The sequence below is a fragment of the Moschus berezovskii genome, chromosome 26, assembly GCF_049115385.1.
Source record: "Moschus berezovskii isolate FMDL1 chromosome 26, NW_MosBer_1.0, whole genome shotgun sequence".
Taxonomy (NCBI): domain Eukaryota; kingdom Metazoa; phylum Chordata; class Mammalia; order Artiodactyla; family Moschidae; genus Moschus; species Moschus berezovskii.
In genome coordinates, this window is record NC_142485.1 from 10,890,387 (window position 1) to 10,906,312 (window position 15,926).

Sequence of the window (15,926 nt, forward strand, 5' to 3'; positions counted from 1 at the left end):
TAGCATCACTACAAAATTCACATTCACTAACCTTAACTGTGGCGTTGGAGAAGACTCTTGAGAGTCCCCTAGACTGCAAGGAGATCAAACCAGTCAATCCAAAAGGAAATCAGTCCTGAATATTCATTGGAAGGACTGATGCTAAAGCTGAAATTCCAATACTTTGGTCACCTGATGCAAAGAACTGACTCATTGGAAAAGACCCTGATGCTGGGAAAGACTGAAGGCAGGAGGAGAAGGGGACGACAGAGGATGAGATGGTTGGGTGGCATCACCTACTTGATGGACATGAGTTTGAGCAAGCTCCAGCAGTTGGTGATGGACAGGGAAGGCTGGCGTGCTGCAGTCCATGGGGTCACAGAGTCAGACACGACTAAGCAACTGAACTGAACTGAACCTTAACTGAGTACCAAGTTCTTCTCAATAACCCTGGTCAGAATTTTCTTTCATTCTCCTCAGTAATTATACAAAAACTTGACATCATTCCTGTCAACTACCTCAGTAACTTCCATGTCACCTCACTGTCAGATCCCCTGTACCCATCCTCACTCCTTATCTTTGAGAATGATTGCTTCTTTTGTTCAAAGCAAACCCTCACACCTGTACTATGCATCTTATTCTGTGGCATGTATTGAAGATACATCACTTTATTAGTACTGTAATTTCAAGCTCTTCCTCTCTACTGTTTTTATCTTGATACTATTGAAAGGTTTACTGTCAAGTCATTTTCATCCTGAATTAACTATCCCTAAGCCCTGTGTCTTCCTCTCGCTATTCCCTACATATTTTCAATTCTCAATAGATTTTATCAAAAGAGTAGTCTACACACAGTTTCTTCACTTTGTCAATTGTTACTCACCCTTAACTGCTCTAGAAAAGATCCATAACCACCAGAATGTAAAATCCAAAAGACAATTTTAAAACAATCATTGCACTGGACTTCGGGTATCATTTTTAAAACTGTGGCCACTTGGTATATTCACTTAATTTACATCACACATCACTCATGCTTCTCTTCCTACCTCCCTGACCCTTCTAGCTTGCTCTCTTTCAGCAGAACCAAAAAGAGAAATACTGCTCTTTCCCAAGATTCCATCTTTAGCCACCTGTATATCTGTAAGCACTCTGTAAGCTCTCGTTTTTTTTAATTACTGCTAAATGTCTATTGCCAATCTCTCCTTAGAGATTCAAATTCCTGTATTTGTATACCTAATGGGAAAAAAGCCACTTGAATATCTTACAAGCAATGCAAACCAAACTCACCCCTCAGATAAATATCTCCTTCATTGATACCCCTCGTTTTATTACGCTATAACCTGCCAGTTTTCTTAAGTAACAACTACATTATCCAAAATTCCTCTCTGTTTCCCAATCATCCTACTAAATCTGTCCTCAAGGTCTACTGAATTTTTCTTTCCAGTGCTATGATCATTCTTCAAGCTACTATCATCATGCACTTAAACAATTATATAATCATATAATTAGACATTCCAATTCCATTTTTACCCCCTCAAAAACAGCCTATGAGACTCAATGGACCTATATAAGTACGTGCTTAAAAATATTTATGGCTTCTAATATCCTTACCATGGCATTACAGATCTTCTACAATCTGGTTCCTGCCCACTTTTCCAAAATCTTTTACTTTTATCCTCAAAAATATGTCATTAAGTCATTCTCACACTGACTTTCTGCACACCACAAAATCTACTCTGTATCAACATGCAGATGATTTCCTCAAAACAGAATACCTGCCAACACTATCCCACTAAGTATATTTCCTCAAGTCATCTCTTTGCAAAAAGCCTTCCCTGATTTCCAAAGAATACTATCTACACATTTATCACAATATTGCATTATAAAACAATTCTTCATTTATCTATTGATGTGTCTGAATACATCTTTATTACAAATTAAGATTCCTTGTTTCATTGCCTTTTGTGTGCTTAGGACTTTACCCCAAAACTGACATACAATAGGTGTCAAATATATACACATATCTAATAAACATTTGAATTAAAATGATTCTATGCATACTTATTTTTTAAATCAATACACCAAAAAATTAAAATTTTAAAAGATAAAATAATTACTTACTGCTTTGTGAGATGGACAAAATATGGATTTCCTCCTATTGTAATGATATAAGCCACCTGTACATGAGCATCCAAAGAAAATCAATAACAACATTTACAAAAATTATGCTAATTAATGTTTTTTCTAAGTTATCAAGATTGACAAAATTAATAATAATGCAAAACTATTACATGTGCTTCCCTTGCCATGTGGATATTCAAATCTTCAGAATTCTGAATTGAGAACCAGGTGGTAGCATTCCCACATGCCTGCTATTCACCATTACTCACATATCTGAGGTATAAGCTTGCTGATAATCATCTCTTGCCTAAGACACACACCACCAACTCACCATGCCCAAGGTAAATGCCAAGATGCCCACTTCACTCTTGAGAGAAACCATTTCGTGCTCACTCCCAGCCCTCCTAGAAAGTAAATTTTCCTGTTCATTGGAATCAGTTCAGTTCAGTTCAGTCGCTCAGTCGTGCCCGACTCTTTGCGACCCCATGAATCACAGCACGCCAGGCCTCCCTGTCCATCACCAACTCCTGGAGTTCACTCAGACTCATGTCCATCGAGTCGGTGATGCCATCCAGCCATCTCATTCTCTGTCGTCCCCATCTCCTCCCACCCCCAATCCCTCCCAGCATCAGACTCTTTTCCAGTGAGTCAACTCATCGCATGAGGTGGTCAAAGTATTGGATAGACACTTCTAAAAGACAAAACTACAAGAAATGTACTACACCTGTGGCAAGATAACACAATAAGTACCACTGCACTTTGCTTATCGAATGCAAGCAATGAAATTCCTCTGGAAGAGAATGTAGGAGAGAACAGAGGAAGATCACAGACAAGTCTAGAGAATTCTCTAGAAGATAATAGAAAATATAAGATTCATTAAATTATTTATTTGGTTAATTTTTAAAAATTATTTTAGCAAGAGAAATAGCCATTTAAAAGTTTTTAGTTCTTCAACTTTCTATTACAACAAAACAAGATTCTCTGCAATAGACAAATGCTCTGTGAAGAATCATCTGAATGGCACTCTGGAAAGAAATCTTAGTGGAGTCTAGACGGGACCTGAAAATTGTGCCTTCTAAAAATGCCTTGTTATTAAATAAATATGATGAAAATAAAAGGAAAAAACAACAATAAAATTAGGATGTAATTAACAAGAAATGTATAAAACTGACAGGAAGAAAAAATTCCAAAAAGACATCATCCAGAGCTTCTACAAACTTTCATACACAAATCCAGCCGTTTGGGTTCAATTGTTTTCTCCCTCCATCCAAATTTACATGTGAATTCCTAACTTTACAATGTGACCCTATTCAGAGACAAGGCCTTTACAGAGGTAATCAAGTTAAGGAGAGGCCACACTGCCCTAATCCAATGTAAGTGGTACCCTTATAAAAAAAGGAAATTTGGACACACCTACACAATGGGAGAATCTCCAGTCTCTATAAGCTAATGGCAGAGGCTGGGAACAAATCTGTCCCTCATAGTACTCAAAAAGAACCAAAGCTGCCAACATCTTGATCTTGGACTTTTAGCCTCCAAAACTATGAGACAATAAGTTTCTGTCACCTAAGACACATTGTTTGTGTTTCTTGGTTATAGGGGCCTTAGCAAACAAATACACCAACTTTCCCTTTAAAAAAAATGATAACAAATGCTAAAGAACAGGATCAAATGTAAAATAAATAAATAAATAATACAGAATAACAACAAGCCCACAAGTAATACCTATTAAATAACTGTGATTAAAATGAGAACATGGAGAATTTCAATAGAAGTGTAGAACTGTAATAAAGAAACAAATTAAAATTGTACAGCAAAAAAAACCAGTATGTGTTATTAAAAATTCAATGAAAGGGTATAAAAGAATATTAGACTTAGCAGGGATTAAGACTGGTGACAGGAATACAGGTCAGTAGAAAATATCCATGTTGAAACACAGAGAGAAAAATGAAAAGAAGAAAACAAGAGAAAAGTGACCAATTAAAAATGTCTAACGCTCATGTACTTCCCTCGTGGCTCAGACTGTAAAGCGTCTGCCTACAATGAGGGAGACCTGGGTTCCATCCCTTGGTCAGGAAGATCCCCTGGCGAAGAAAATGGCAACCTACTCCAGTACTCTGGCCTGGAAAATCCCATGGATGGAAGAGCCTGGTAGGCTACAGTCCATACGGTCACAAAGAGTCGGACGTGACTGAGCGACTTCAATTCACTTCACTTCACTTCACTTCAACACTCATGTAATTATAATCCAAAAAATAAGGAGAAAGGTAAGACTAAGAAATAACATTTGGAAAATTCACAGTTGACACTTTCAAAGCTTATGAAAGATAACAACTCACAGGGTCAAATTATTATATAATTCCAAAGCAGGATGAATATAAAGAAAGAAAACTTAGGCATGTCATACTCAAATATTTAAAACAAAAGAAAAAGAGAAAACACTCAAAATCAATAAGAGAAAAATGACACATTACATTCAAAACAATTCTTAATAAATTGTGTAACTGACAGAGGGCAATGGAATGAACTCTTAAAAGTGCTGAAAGAAAAGTATAAGTACCAGTGCTAACCTATATTAAAACTTGTAATAAAGCTACATTAATTAAGGCAGTGGAATATAGGACAACAGGAATAACAGTCCAACAGTCCAGATGATAAAGGGATCAAGGCAACAAGTTGATATAATAATTGTAAATATATATGCACCCAACACAGGAGCACCTAAATGCATAAAGCAAATATTAACAAACAAAAAAGGTGGAATTGAGAGTGACACAACAACAGAAGGGTTTTTAACCCTTCACTTACATCAATGGACAGATAATAGAGACAGAAAATTAAAATTAATAAGTAAACACTGGCCTTAAATGACACACTATCAAATGAACTTGAGAGACTCTTACAGAAAATTCCATCCAAAAGAAGAATACACTCTTTTCAAGGGCACTAGAAGCATTTCCAGAATAGACCACCTACTATGCCAAAAACAAGTCTCAGTAAATTTGAGAAAACTGAAATCAAATTACTCATTTTTTCAGACCATAGAGGTCTGAGACTAGAAATCAGAACAAGAAAAAAACTGCAAAAAAACACTAGCATGTGGAGTCTGAACAATATGCTACTAAATAACTGATGTATTACAGCAGAAATCAAATAGCAAATCAAAAATACCTGGAGACAAATGAAAATGGAAACAAACTGATCCAAAATATATGGGATGTGGCAAAAGCAGTTCTAAGAGGGACATTTTTAGTAATATGACTCATCTCAGGAAACAAGAAAAATCTCAAATAAATAATCTAACCTTATACCAAAGGAACTACATAAAAAGAACAAACAACACCCAAAGTTAGTAGAAGGCAAGATATCAAAAAGATCAGAACAGAAATAAATGACATAGAGATTTTAAAATAAATCAATGAAACTAAGAGCTAGTTCTTTGAAAAGATGAAAATCACAAAACTTTTAGTAAGATTCATCAAGAAAAACAAGAGCCAAAATAAAATCAGAAATAAGAAGTTCTAACAAACTCCAATACTTTGGCCACCTCATGTGAAGAGTTGACTCACTGGAAAAGCATCTGATGCTGGGAGGGATTGGGGGCAAGAGGAGAAGGGGACGACAGAGAATGACATGGCTGGATGGCATCACCAACTCGATAGACTTGTTTGAGTGAACTCCAGGAGTATTGATGGACAGGGAGGCCTGACGTGCTGTGATTCCTGGGGTCGCAAATAGTCGGACACAACTGAGCGACTGAACTGAACTGAACAAACACCCCAGAGCTACAAAAAAATCATGAGAGTACTGAGAACAATTATACACCAGTAAAATGAACAATTCAGAAGAAATGGATAAATTACTAGAAGTGTACAATATCTCAAGACTAAATCAATAAGAAATACAAAATATGGATAGACTGTAATGAACTGAATCATTAATTTAAATAAACTCCAAACAAACAAAAGTCCAGGACCAGATGGTTTTATAGGGGAAGCCTACAAAACATTGAAAGAAGAGTTAACACCTTTCCTTCTCAAAGCACTCCCAAATATTAAAGAGAAAGGAACACTCTCTATCTTATTCAATGAGGTATCAGCTTGATACCAAAACCAGACAAAGACACCACAAAAAAGAAAAGTATAGAACAATATCACTGATGAACATAGATGCAAAAATCCTCAACAAAATATCAGCAAAACCAATTAAACAATATATTTTAAAAATCCATACACCAAGATCAAGTGTGATTTATTCCAAAGGTGCAAGGATATTTCAATATCTGTAAGTCAAATATCGTGATATATAATAACAAATTCAAGAGTTTAAAAATTGTGAAATGCAGAAAAAGCTTTTGACAAAGCCCAACATCACTATGACACCTCAACCTAATAAAGTCCACGTCTGACAAGCCCATAGCTAATATACTCAATCAGGAAAATCTGAAAGCTTTTCCTCTAAGATCAGGAACAAAACAAAGATCCTCACTTCCATCACTTTTATTTGACATAGTATTGGAAGTCCTAGTGAAATTAATCAGACAAAAAATAAGTAAAAGGAAATAAAATGGCAAAAGTACAACCGCCACTGTTGCATGTAACATGATATTATACATAGAATATCCTAAAGAGGCTACAAAAAAACGATTAGAAGTGATAAACGAATTCAGCAAAGTTGCAGGAAAAAAAACTGATATACAGAAATCTGTTGCATTTCTATACACTGACAAACTTCAGAAATAAAAATTAAGAAAACAATCTAATTTATAACTGCATCAAAAAGAATAAAATACCAAGGAATAACTCTAACCAAGCTGGTAAAAAACCTGTACTCAGAAATCTATAAGACACTGATGAGAGAAACTAAAGATGATATAAACAGATGGAAAGACAATATAAAAAGATGGAAAGACGATATAAAAAGATGGAAAGACGATATAAAAAGATGGAAAGACGATATAAAAAGATGGAAAGAAATTATGCACATAGATTATAGGAATTAATATTGTTCAAATGACCATATTACCCAAAGCAATCTTCAGATTGAATGCAACCCCTTATCAAAATACCAATGGCATCTTTCACAGAACTAGAATAAATAATTCTAAAATGTTTATGGAACCACAAAAGACCTGAATAGCCTACAATCTTGAGAAAGAAAAAGAAGACAGGTGATATCACACTCCCTGATTTCAAACTATACTACACAACTACAGTAACCAAAACGGTATGTTACTAGCACAAATACAGACACAGAGATCAAAAAAACAGAACAGCGAGCCTAGTAATAAACAGACACGTACATGGTCAAGTAATGTATGACAAAGAAGGCAGGAATATACAATAGGAAAAAGACAGCTTCTTCAACAACGTGTGGTGGGAAAACTGGACAACAACATGGAAAAGAATCAAACTGGACCTCTTTCTCACACCATATACAAAAATAAATTGAAAAATCAATTAAAGACTTAAATGTAAGACCTAAAGCTATAAAACTCCCAGAAGAACAAAGAGGCAGTATGCTCATTAACAATGGTCTTAGCAATATTTTTTTAAATATCTCCTCAGGAAACCAGGGGGGAACAAAATGAACAAACAGGACTATTTCAAACTAAAAAGCTTTTCACAGTGCAGGAAACTATACTAACAAAATGAAAAAGCCTATTGAACAGGAGAAAAGAGTCACAAAAAATATATATGATAAAGGACCAATATTCAAAGTAGACAAAGAACTTAGACAATTCAACATCTGGAAAGCAAACAACACATTTTAAAAAATGGGCAGAATAAATGAATAGATATTTTTTTAAAGAAGACACACAGATGGCCAACAGGCACATGAAAAAATCCTCAACATTACTAATCATCAGGAAATGCTAATGAAAACCATGAGATATCACCTCACACTGGTGATCAAAAAGACAAGCGATAACAGTGTGAGAGGATGTGGAGAAGAAAGCCCTCATACAGTGTTGGCTGGAATGTAAAATGGTGCAGCCACCATGTAAAATACCATAGAGGGTCCTCAAAAAATTAAAGACAGAACTACCACAGGGCCTAGAAATTTCACTTCTGAGTTTTTTCCTGAAGAAAACAAAAAGCTCTAATCCAAAAAGATACATGAACCCCATGTTCACTGCAATTATTTACAATAGCCAAGATATGGAAGCAATCTAAGTGCCCATCAGTAGATGAATAGATGACGATATGGTTTTATACACAAAATAGTATTACTCAAAAAGTGAAAACTTGCCATTTACAACACGGATGGACCTACAGCACAGTACTAAGCTAAGTGAAATGAGTCAGACAAAGTCAAGTACCACCTGACTTCTCTTATATGTGGAATATAAAAAACAAAACAAATGAACCAACATAAGCTGAGAGACCCGCAGATACAGAGAACAGGTAGCTGCCATAAGGAAGAGAGTTAGGGGGATGAATGAAATAGGTGAGGGAGATAAACAGATACAAACTTTCAGTTACAAAATAAGTGAGTTATAAGGATGAAATGTACAGTCCGGGGAATACTGTCAATAATATTGTAATGCCTTTGTACAGTGATAGATGATAACTAAGTTTATCAAGGTGATCATTTTGTAATGTACAGAAATACTGAATTACTATGTTTGCACCTGGAACTAACATAATGTTGCAGATAACTATTCTTCAATTTTTAAAATTAACTATAATATTAAATCTTTATAGACAGAAACTGGGAGGGGGGGGGAATTATCATTTGGCCAAAATCTCAAGTTGTGTAACTGCTATTAGAGATAATTTTTATCACCATGTACAATCAGAAAATCAGCCAGTTAAGAACAGTGACACTCAAATACCTAGCTTCTGAAAGTTTGCAAATCAGTGACAACCCCAAGTTTCTAAAAGTCAGCCAATTAGGGACAGCCACAGCTGTGGCTTAATGGACACCCTTACTTCTTGCCAGCTCCAATCCTAATTCTTAACAATTTATGTAACCTAGAAGCTTTCTTCCACCATTTTGTAGTCTGGTGGAACATATTTCAAGTGCTTCTTGGATTTGTGTCTTCCAGGCTGCAGTCCTAACAAACCACAAATAAATGCTTTTTTTTTTTTTTGCCTCAACACCTCTCATCAAAGTGTTCCTCCTTGTGAACCTGGTCGGAGCACTCAGCTCTGCCTCCAAGAACTGAATTACTGCCCAACATCAGCAGCTATGGTCTTGATATTAAAAGTAATTTCACACAATTTAAGAAATAAAAATATTATTTCCCAATTACATTATTTTCTGGATCTGTGATTGCCTCAGACGTTGAAATCTTTTCAGGAATTGTGGTCTGCAAAAACTTTTTATGAAGATCTAAAAGAAAAACAAGCAAAGTTAGTCTGATACTTGTAACCTTACATTTTCATTTCTAATCCAATTCTTCATGTGTTTTTCTACATTACCAACTTTTTCGTGTGTAATATATGCATCTGCTTTCCCTTTCTGCTGTCTTTTGGTCCTTCTTACCCATATATTTCTTAACCCTTTATAATCTTAAGGTTGCATTCTCTCTCTTTTCCTATCGGCAGGCAGGCAGTTTGACTAAGTAACAGTAACAAATTACACTGACGTAAGAGAAATGGAAATTTTAAAAGTGGAATGCATCAGAAAACTGGGACCTTCTGCAAGGGAAAAAAAGATACAGAATACTGAAGACAAAGGTGACCTGCAATTATCCACGGAGAAGGTGGAGGAATGCAGTTACCAACGAGGAACTCATTGATAAATGGCTTCTTCATGGCGGTGCAATTATTCTAGAAAAGCAGAATTCTGAATGTCAAAAAGACTACATCTTTCATTTTTGTCCATTTTACAGACAAGGAAATCACCCAGAGAAATGAAAAGATTTTCCGCGCCGACGCTGCCTCTGCCTCCTTGGCTGCAAAACCTCGAGGCCAAGGGTGGGAGGGAGGTCTGGGGGCGGACTCTGGACGACAAGGGCAGCCCTCCAACTGGAGAAGGCGAGGTTCTGGACTTACTGGGTCCTCCGTGCAGTCCCCTGAGGACGGTGAGAAGGACCAGGAGGAGGAACATGGCTCCGCTGACCTGGAGCCACACTGGCCCGACAGTGACGGTTGAGGCGGTGCAGCGAACGGGGGCCCAGGGCGGGTTGGAGACGCCCGCGGCGCGCGAGAAAAAGGCTGGGGGCGGCTCCTGGCTGCCTCCCGGAGGGCCCGCGAGCGCACCTAGCGAGCAGCTGGTGGGCAGCTGCGGCAGAGGAGACAGCATTCGGTTTCTTGTGAAGGAAGGGAAAGCTGCAGCAAGTTACGATTCTCAGATGAGGCTGGTTGGTGGTGCCTGGTTTTGGTTGTATCTTCTACTCGGATTGATGATTTTTGAAGTAGTTTCCAAGTACAGTGAGGAGAAGGTGCAAAGATAATGTATCATAATGCCATTTGCTAAAAATGGCTTTTCCTTACATTACCTGCTGCTCCTGCTAAGTCGCTTCAGTCGTGTCCGACTCTGTGCGACCCCATAGACGGCAGCCCACCAGGCTCTGCCTTCCCTGGGATTTTCCAGGCAAAAACGCTGGAATGGGTTGCCATTTCCTTCTCCAATGCATGAAAGTGAAAAGTGAAAGTGAAGTCGATCAGTCACGTCTGACTCTTCGCGACGCCATGGACTGAGGCCTACTAGGCTCCTCTGTCCCTGGGATTTTCCAGGCAAGAGTACTGGAGTGAGTTGCCATTGCCTTCTCCCTTACATTACCTGGTGACTAATAAATATCAGATAACCTCAGATATGCAGATAACACCACCCTTATGGCAGAAAGTGAAGAAGAACTAAAGAGCCTCTTGATGAAAGTGAAAGCCTCTTGATGAGAGTGAAAAAGTTGGCTTAAAGCTCTACATTCAGAAAAATAAGATCATGGCATCCAGTCCCATTACTTCATGGCAAATAGATGGGGAAACAGTGGAAACAGTGGCTGACTTTATTTTGGGGGGGTTCCAAAATCACTGCAGATGCTGATTGCATCCGTGATATTAAAGGACGCTTACTCCTTGGAAGGAAAGTTATGACCAACCTAGACAGCATATTAAAAAGCAGAGACACTACTTTGCCAACAAAGGTCCGTCTAGTCAAGGCTACAGTTTGTCCAGTAGTCATGTATGGATGTGAGAGTTGGACTATAAAGAAAGCTGAGCGCAGAAGAATTAATGCTTTTGAACCATGGTGTTGGAGGACTCTCGAGAGTCCCTTGGACTGCAAGGAGATCCAACCAGTCCACCCTAAAGGAAATCAGTCCTGGGTGTTCATTGGAAGGACTGATGTTTAAGCTTAAACTCCAATACTTTGGGCACCTGATACGAAGAGCTGACTCATTGGAAAAGACCCTGATGTTGGGAAAGATTGAAGGCAGGAGGAGAAGGGGACGACAGAGGATGAGATGGTTGGATGGCATCACCAACTCGATGGACATGAGTTTGGGTAAACTCTGGGAATTGGTGATGGACAGGGAGGCCTGGCGTGCTGTGGTTCACGGGGTCGCAAAGAGTTGGACATGATTGAGAGACTAAACTGAACTGAATAAATATCAGAATGCTTTTTAAATGCTCAGTTCAGTCCCTCAGGTTTGTCCGACTCTTTGCGACCCCATGGACTGCAGCACACCAGGCCTCCCTGTCCATCACCAACTCCCAGAGTTCACTCAAACTGATGTCCATTGAGTCGGTGATGCCATCTATCTCATCCTCTGTCGTCCCCTTCTCCTCCTGCCTTCAACCTTTCCCAGCATCAGGGTCTTTTCAAATGAGTCAGCTCTTTGAATCAGGTGGCCAAAGTACTGGAGCATCAGCTTCAGCATCAGTCCTTCCAGTGAACACCCAGGATTGATCTCCTTTAGAATGGACTGGTTGGATCTCCTTGCAGTCCAAGGGACTCTCAAGAGTCTTCTCCAGCACCACAGTTCAAAAGCATCAATTCTTCGGCGCTCAGCTTTCTTCACAGTCCAACTCTCACACCCATGCATGACCACTGGAAAAACCATAGGTTTGACTAGACGGACCTTTGTTGGCAAAGTAATGTCTCTGCTTTTTTAATATGCTGTCTAGGTTGGCCATAGCTCTTCTTCCAAGGAGCAAGTGTCCTTTAATTTCATGACTGCAGTTACCATCTGCAGTCATTTTGGAGCCCCCCAAAATTAAGTCTGTCACTGTTTCCATTGTTCCCCCATCTCTTTGCCATGAAGTGATTGGACCGGATGCTATGATCTTAGTTTTCTGAATGTTGAGTTTTAAGCCAGCTTTTTCACTCTTCTCTTTTACTTTCATCAAGAGGCTTTTCAAATGCTCAAGCTGACAGCAAACAAAAGTTTCCTCCCTGTAACAATACTTACCCATCAGCAGGCAAACGTGTGTATCTGCAAACACTGGTGCAAACACTGTGACTCTGGTAAATCTTGTGGTTTGTGAGCCACTGTGGGTGCGTGTGTGTGCTCAGTCTCGCAGTCTCAGTCCCACAGGACTTTTCGCGACCCCATGGACTGTAGCCGGCCAGGCTCCTCTGTCCGTGGAAATTTTCCAGGCAAGAATACTGCAGTGGGTTGCCCTCTACTAGACAGCTATTGAAGGCAGAAGTCTCCTCCCCTCCACATATACAATCTTTGTTCGAATAGAGACTTTTCAAAAAATCTTCTTTAGTATCACAAGTTATTATTGCCACACGGTGTAATCCTGTAGCCCCTAGTTTTTACTTCATTAGCCCCTTTTACAGTACATTCTGCCTCTATTAGGAGCAAGAAGAGTTTGATCTCTTGAGGTCTATAGGCATCCTCTCTTTCACAGATCCTCACCCACATTATACTAAATACACTAAAATATAGGCATACTCGATATTGACTATACATTTCCTTTAACAAATGTCAAAATCATGTTTATAAATTCACTTTGGAATTGCTTGGTTGTCCTGAAAAACAAAGAGAAGTTATTAGCAGAATATAACACTAACAAATAATTCTTAAAAATAACCAAGTGGCAAGAAATAAAATCACAAGTGTTAGTATAAATGGTAGCATAGACAATGGCAAGCCACTCCAGTACTCTTGCCTGGAGAATCCCATGGACGGAGGAGCCTGATAGGCTGCAGTCCATGGGGTCGCTACAAGTCAAACATGACTGAGCGACTTGACTTTCACTTTTCACTTTCACACATTGGAGAAGGAAATGGCAACCCACTCCAGTGTTCTTGCCTGGAGAATCCCAGGGATGGGGGAGCCTGGTGGGCTTCTGTCTATGGGGTCTCACAGAGTCGGACACGACTGAAGTGACTTAGCAGCAGACACTTATTGCTCCAATTGACAAACCCTCCCAGGAAAGAACAAGAAAGGATTAAAAAAATATATAGAAAAGACAAAACTAAAATTAAGAGATAAGGAGTACAGAAGTTTTAATAACAGTATTTTCCAGAGGAGAAAAATTAAAATAATTAGAAGGAAATACTTAAAGGGATACTGGGAAAACTCCTTCTCTTAATTTGAAAAATAAGAGAATGGCTTTAGAACCCAAATATTAAAAAGTTAAGAGAAAAGTGAAAGACAAGGAGAGGACATTTGCAAAGTTTAATACAAACCAGGAATTACTATCTAGGATATCCAACATACCTGAGCATCCCCCCTACATACATACACATACACACATACACACACACACACACACACACACACACACATACAGACAAAGTATGGGAGGAGACAGAAGGGGACAAAAAAATCCAGTAGCAATATAGGAAAACATTATGAATACTTGTTTTCATAAAGCATGATAAGTAAATGCCTAAAAGGATATAAAGAGATCTTTAAATAGTAATCACAAATGAGCAAATTAAAACAACAGTGATATATCACTTTCTATCCAATAAATTCAAAGAAGTCTATGGCACCCCACTCCAGTACTCCTGCCTGGAAAATTAGCAAAAATTAGGGTGGTGAATAGCATCAAGCACAGGCAAGAATGACGAGAAACATCAGACTTGGTTTGTAGGCATGTAGGCAGTAATAACCATTTCAGAGAACAATCTGGCACTTTTCCAAGAAATATTTTTTTTAATATATTCTGTGATTTACCAAGTCCAGCCCTGGGGATGACTTCTGGTAAAGATTACACTAATGTGTAGTCTGATACCTCACACAGAAAACAATTATAAATGCCTGGCAAAATACCTTTAAAAACCCAAAGGACCTGGAAAATGACCAAAGACAGACACAAACTTGAATAGAGTTTACTCTTGGAAGACTACCTTTAGTAAGAATTAAAAATGTGTGTGGCTTGGTCATGTTCCACAACTACAACAGCTCAGGCAGGGAAATACTGCATGCAGCCTCAACGGGAGCAGATCACACAGCATACGAGATAATATTAATCTTAAGCAGAAGATGCTTGTTATGGTTTCCATCTTCTTAAATTTAAGACTTGTTTTCTGACCTATTCGGGGAATGTTCTATGTATAATCAAGAATGTGCATTCTTCTGCTTTGAGTGAAAAGTTCTGTATATGCCTGTTGGGTTCACATTGTCTGTAGTGCTGTTCAAGTCTGCTGTTTATTGATTTTCTGTGTTTTACCTATTATTTAAAATGGGGTACTGAAATCTCCTACTATTATTGCATTGCTGTCAATTTCTTCTTTCAGATTTGTCAATATTTGTTTTATACACTAAGGTGCTCTGATTTTGGGTGTATGTATATTTACAATCGTTATATCTTTCTGTTGAATTTACCCTTTTATCATTGTGTCATGATCTTTTTTTTGACTCTAGAGGGGGCAGTTTTCGATGTGAAGTCTGCTTCATCTGATTTAAATATAACCACTCCTTTCTTTTGGTTATCATTTGTGGGAAACACCTTTTTCTTCCTCTCACTTTCAGCCTATGTATACCTTCAATCTAAAGTTAATTTCCTGTAGATACCATACAGTGGGAGTTTGCTTTCATTTTTATTTATTTATTTTTGGTAATTATTTTTATTGGAGGCAAATTATTTTACAATATTATATTGGTTGGTTTTGCCATACATTGACATGAATTCACCCCGGGTGTACATAAGTTCCCCCTCCTGAACCCCCCTCCCACCTCCCTCCTCCCTTTATCCTCCCTCTGGGTCATCCCCGCATGCCAGCCCCGAGCATCCTATAACAAGCATTGACCCTGAACTAGTGATTCGTTTCACATATGACAACATATGTGTTTCAATGCCATTCTCCCAAATCATCCCACCCTCACCCTCTCCCATAGAGTCCCAAAGACTGTTCTATACATCTGTGTCTCTTTTGCTGTCTCGTATACAGGGTTATCATTTGCATCTTTCTAAATTCCATATATATGTGTTAGTATACTGTATTGGTGTTTTTCTTTCTGGCTTACTTCACTCTGTATAATAGGCTCCAGTTTCATCCACCTCATTAGAACTGATTCAAATGTATTCTTTTTAATGGCTGAATAATACTCCATTGTGTATATGTACCAAAGCTTTCTTATCCATTCATCTGCAGATGGACATCTAGGTTGCTTCCGTGTCCTGGCTATTATAAACAGTGCTGCAATGAACATTGGAGTACACGTGTCTCTTTCAATTCTGGTTTCCTCGGTGTGTATGCCCAGGAGTGCGATTGCTGGATCATATGGCAGTTCTATATCCAATTTTTTGAGGAATCTCCATACTGTTCTCCATAGTGGCTGTACTAGTTTGCATTCCCACCAACAGTGTAAGAGGGTTCCTTTCTCTCCACATCCTCTCCAGCATTTATTGCATGTAGACTTTTGGATAGCAGCCATTCTGACTGGTGTGAAATGGTATCTCATTGTGGTTTTGATT

The 15,926-nt window shown here is 38.4% G+C and overlaps 1 protein-coding gene across 1 annotated transcript in view; it reads right to left on the reverse strand.

The window, feature by feature from the left end:
- LOC148773737 (disintegrin and metalloproteinase domain-containing protein 5-like) overlaps nt 1–10,209 on the reverse strand; it is a 119,652-nt gene extending 109,443 nt beyond the window's left edge. Inside the window, exons 1-3 of the mRNA XM_088832666.1 lie at nt 10,101–10,209; nt 9,356–9,435; nt 2,098–2,153 (exon numbers count right to left, since the gene is read on the reverse strand). Of these exons, the coding sequence (XP_088688792.1) occupies nt 2,098–2,153; nt 9,356–9,435; nt 10,101–10,155 (191 nt within the window). The 5' untranslated portion in view covers nt 10,156–10,209. The remainder of the gene's footprint in view (nt 1–2,097; nt 2,154–9,355; nt 9,436–10,100) is intronic.
- Between the last annotated feature and the right edge of the window lie 5,717 nt (nt 10,210–15,926).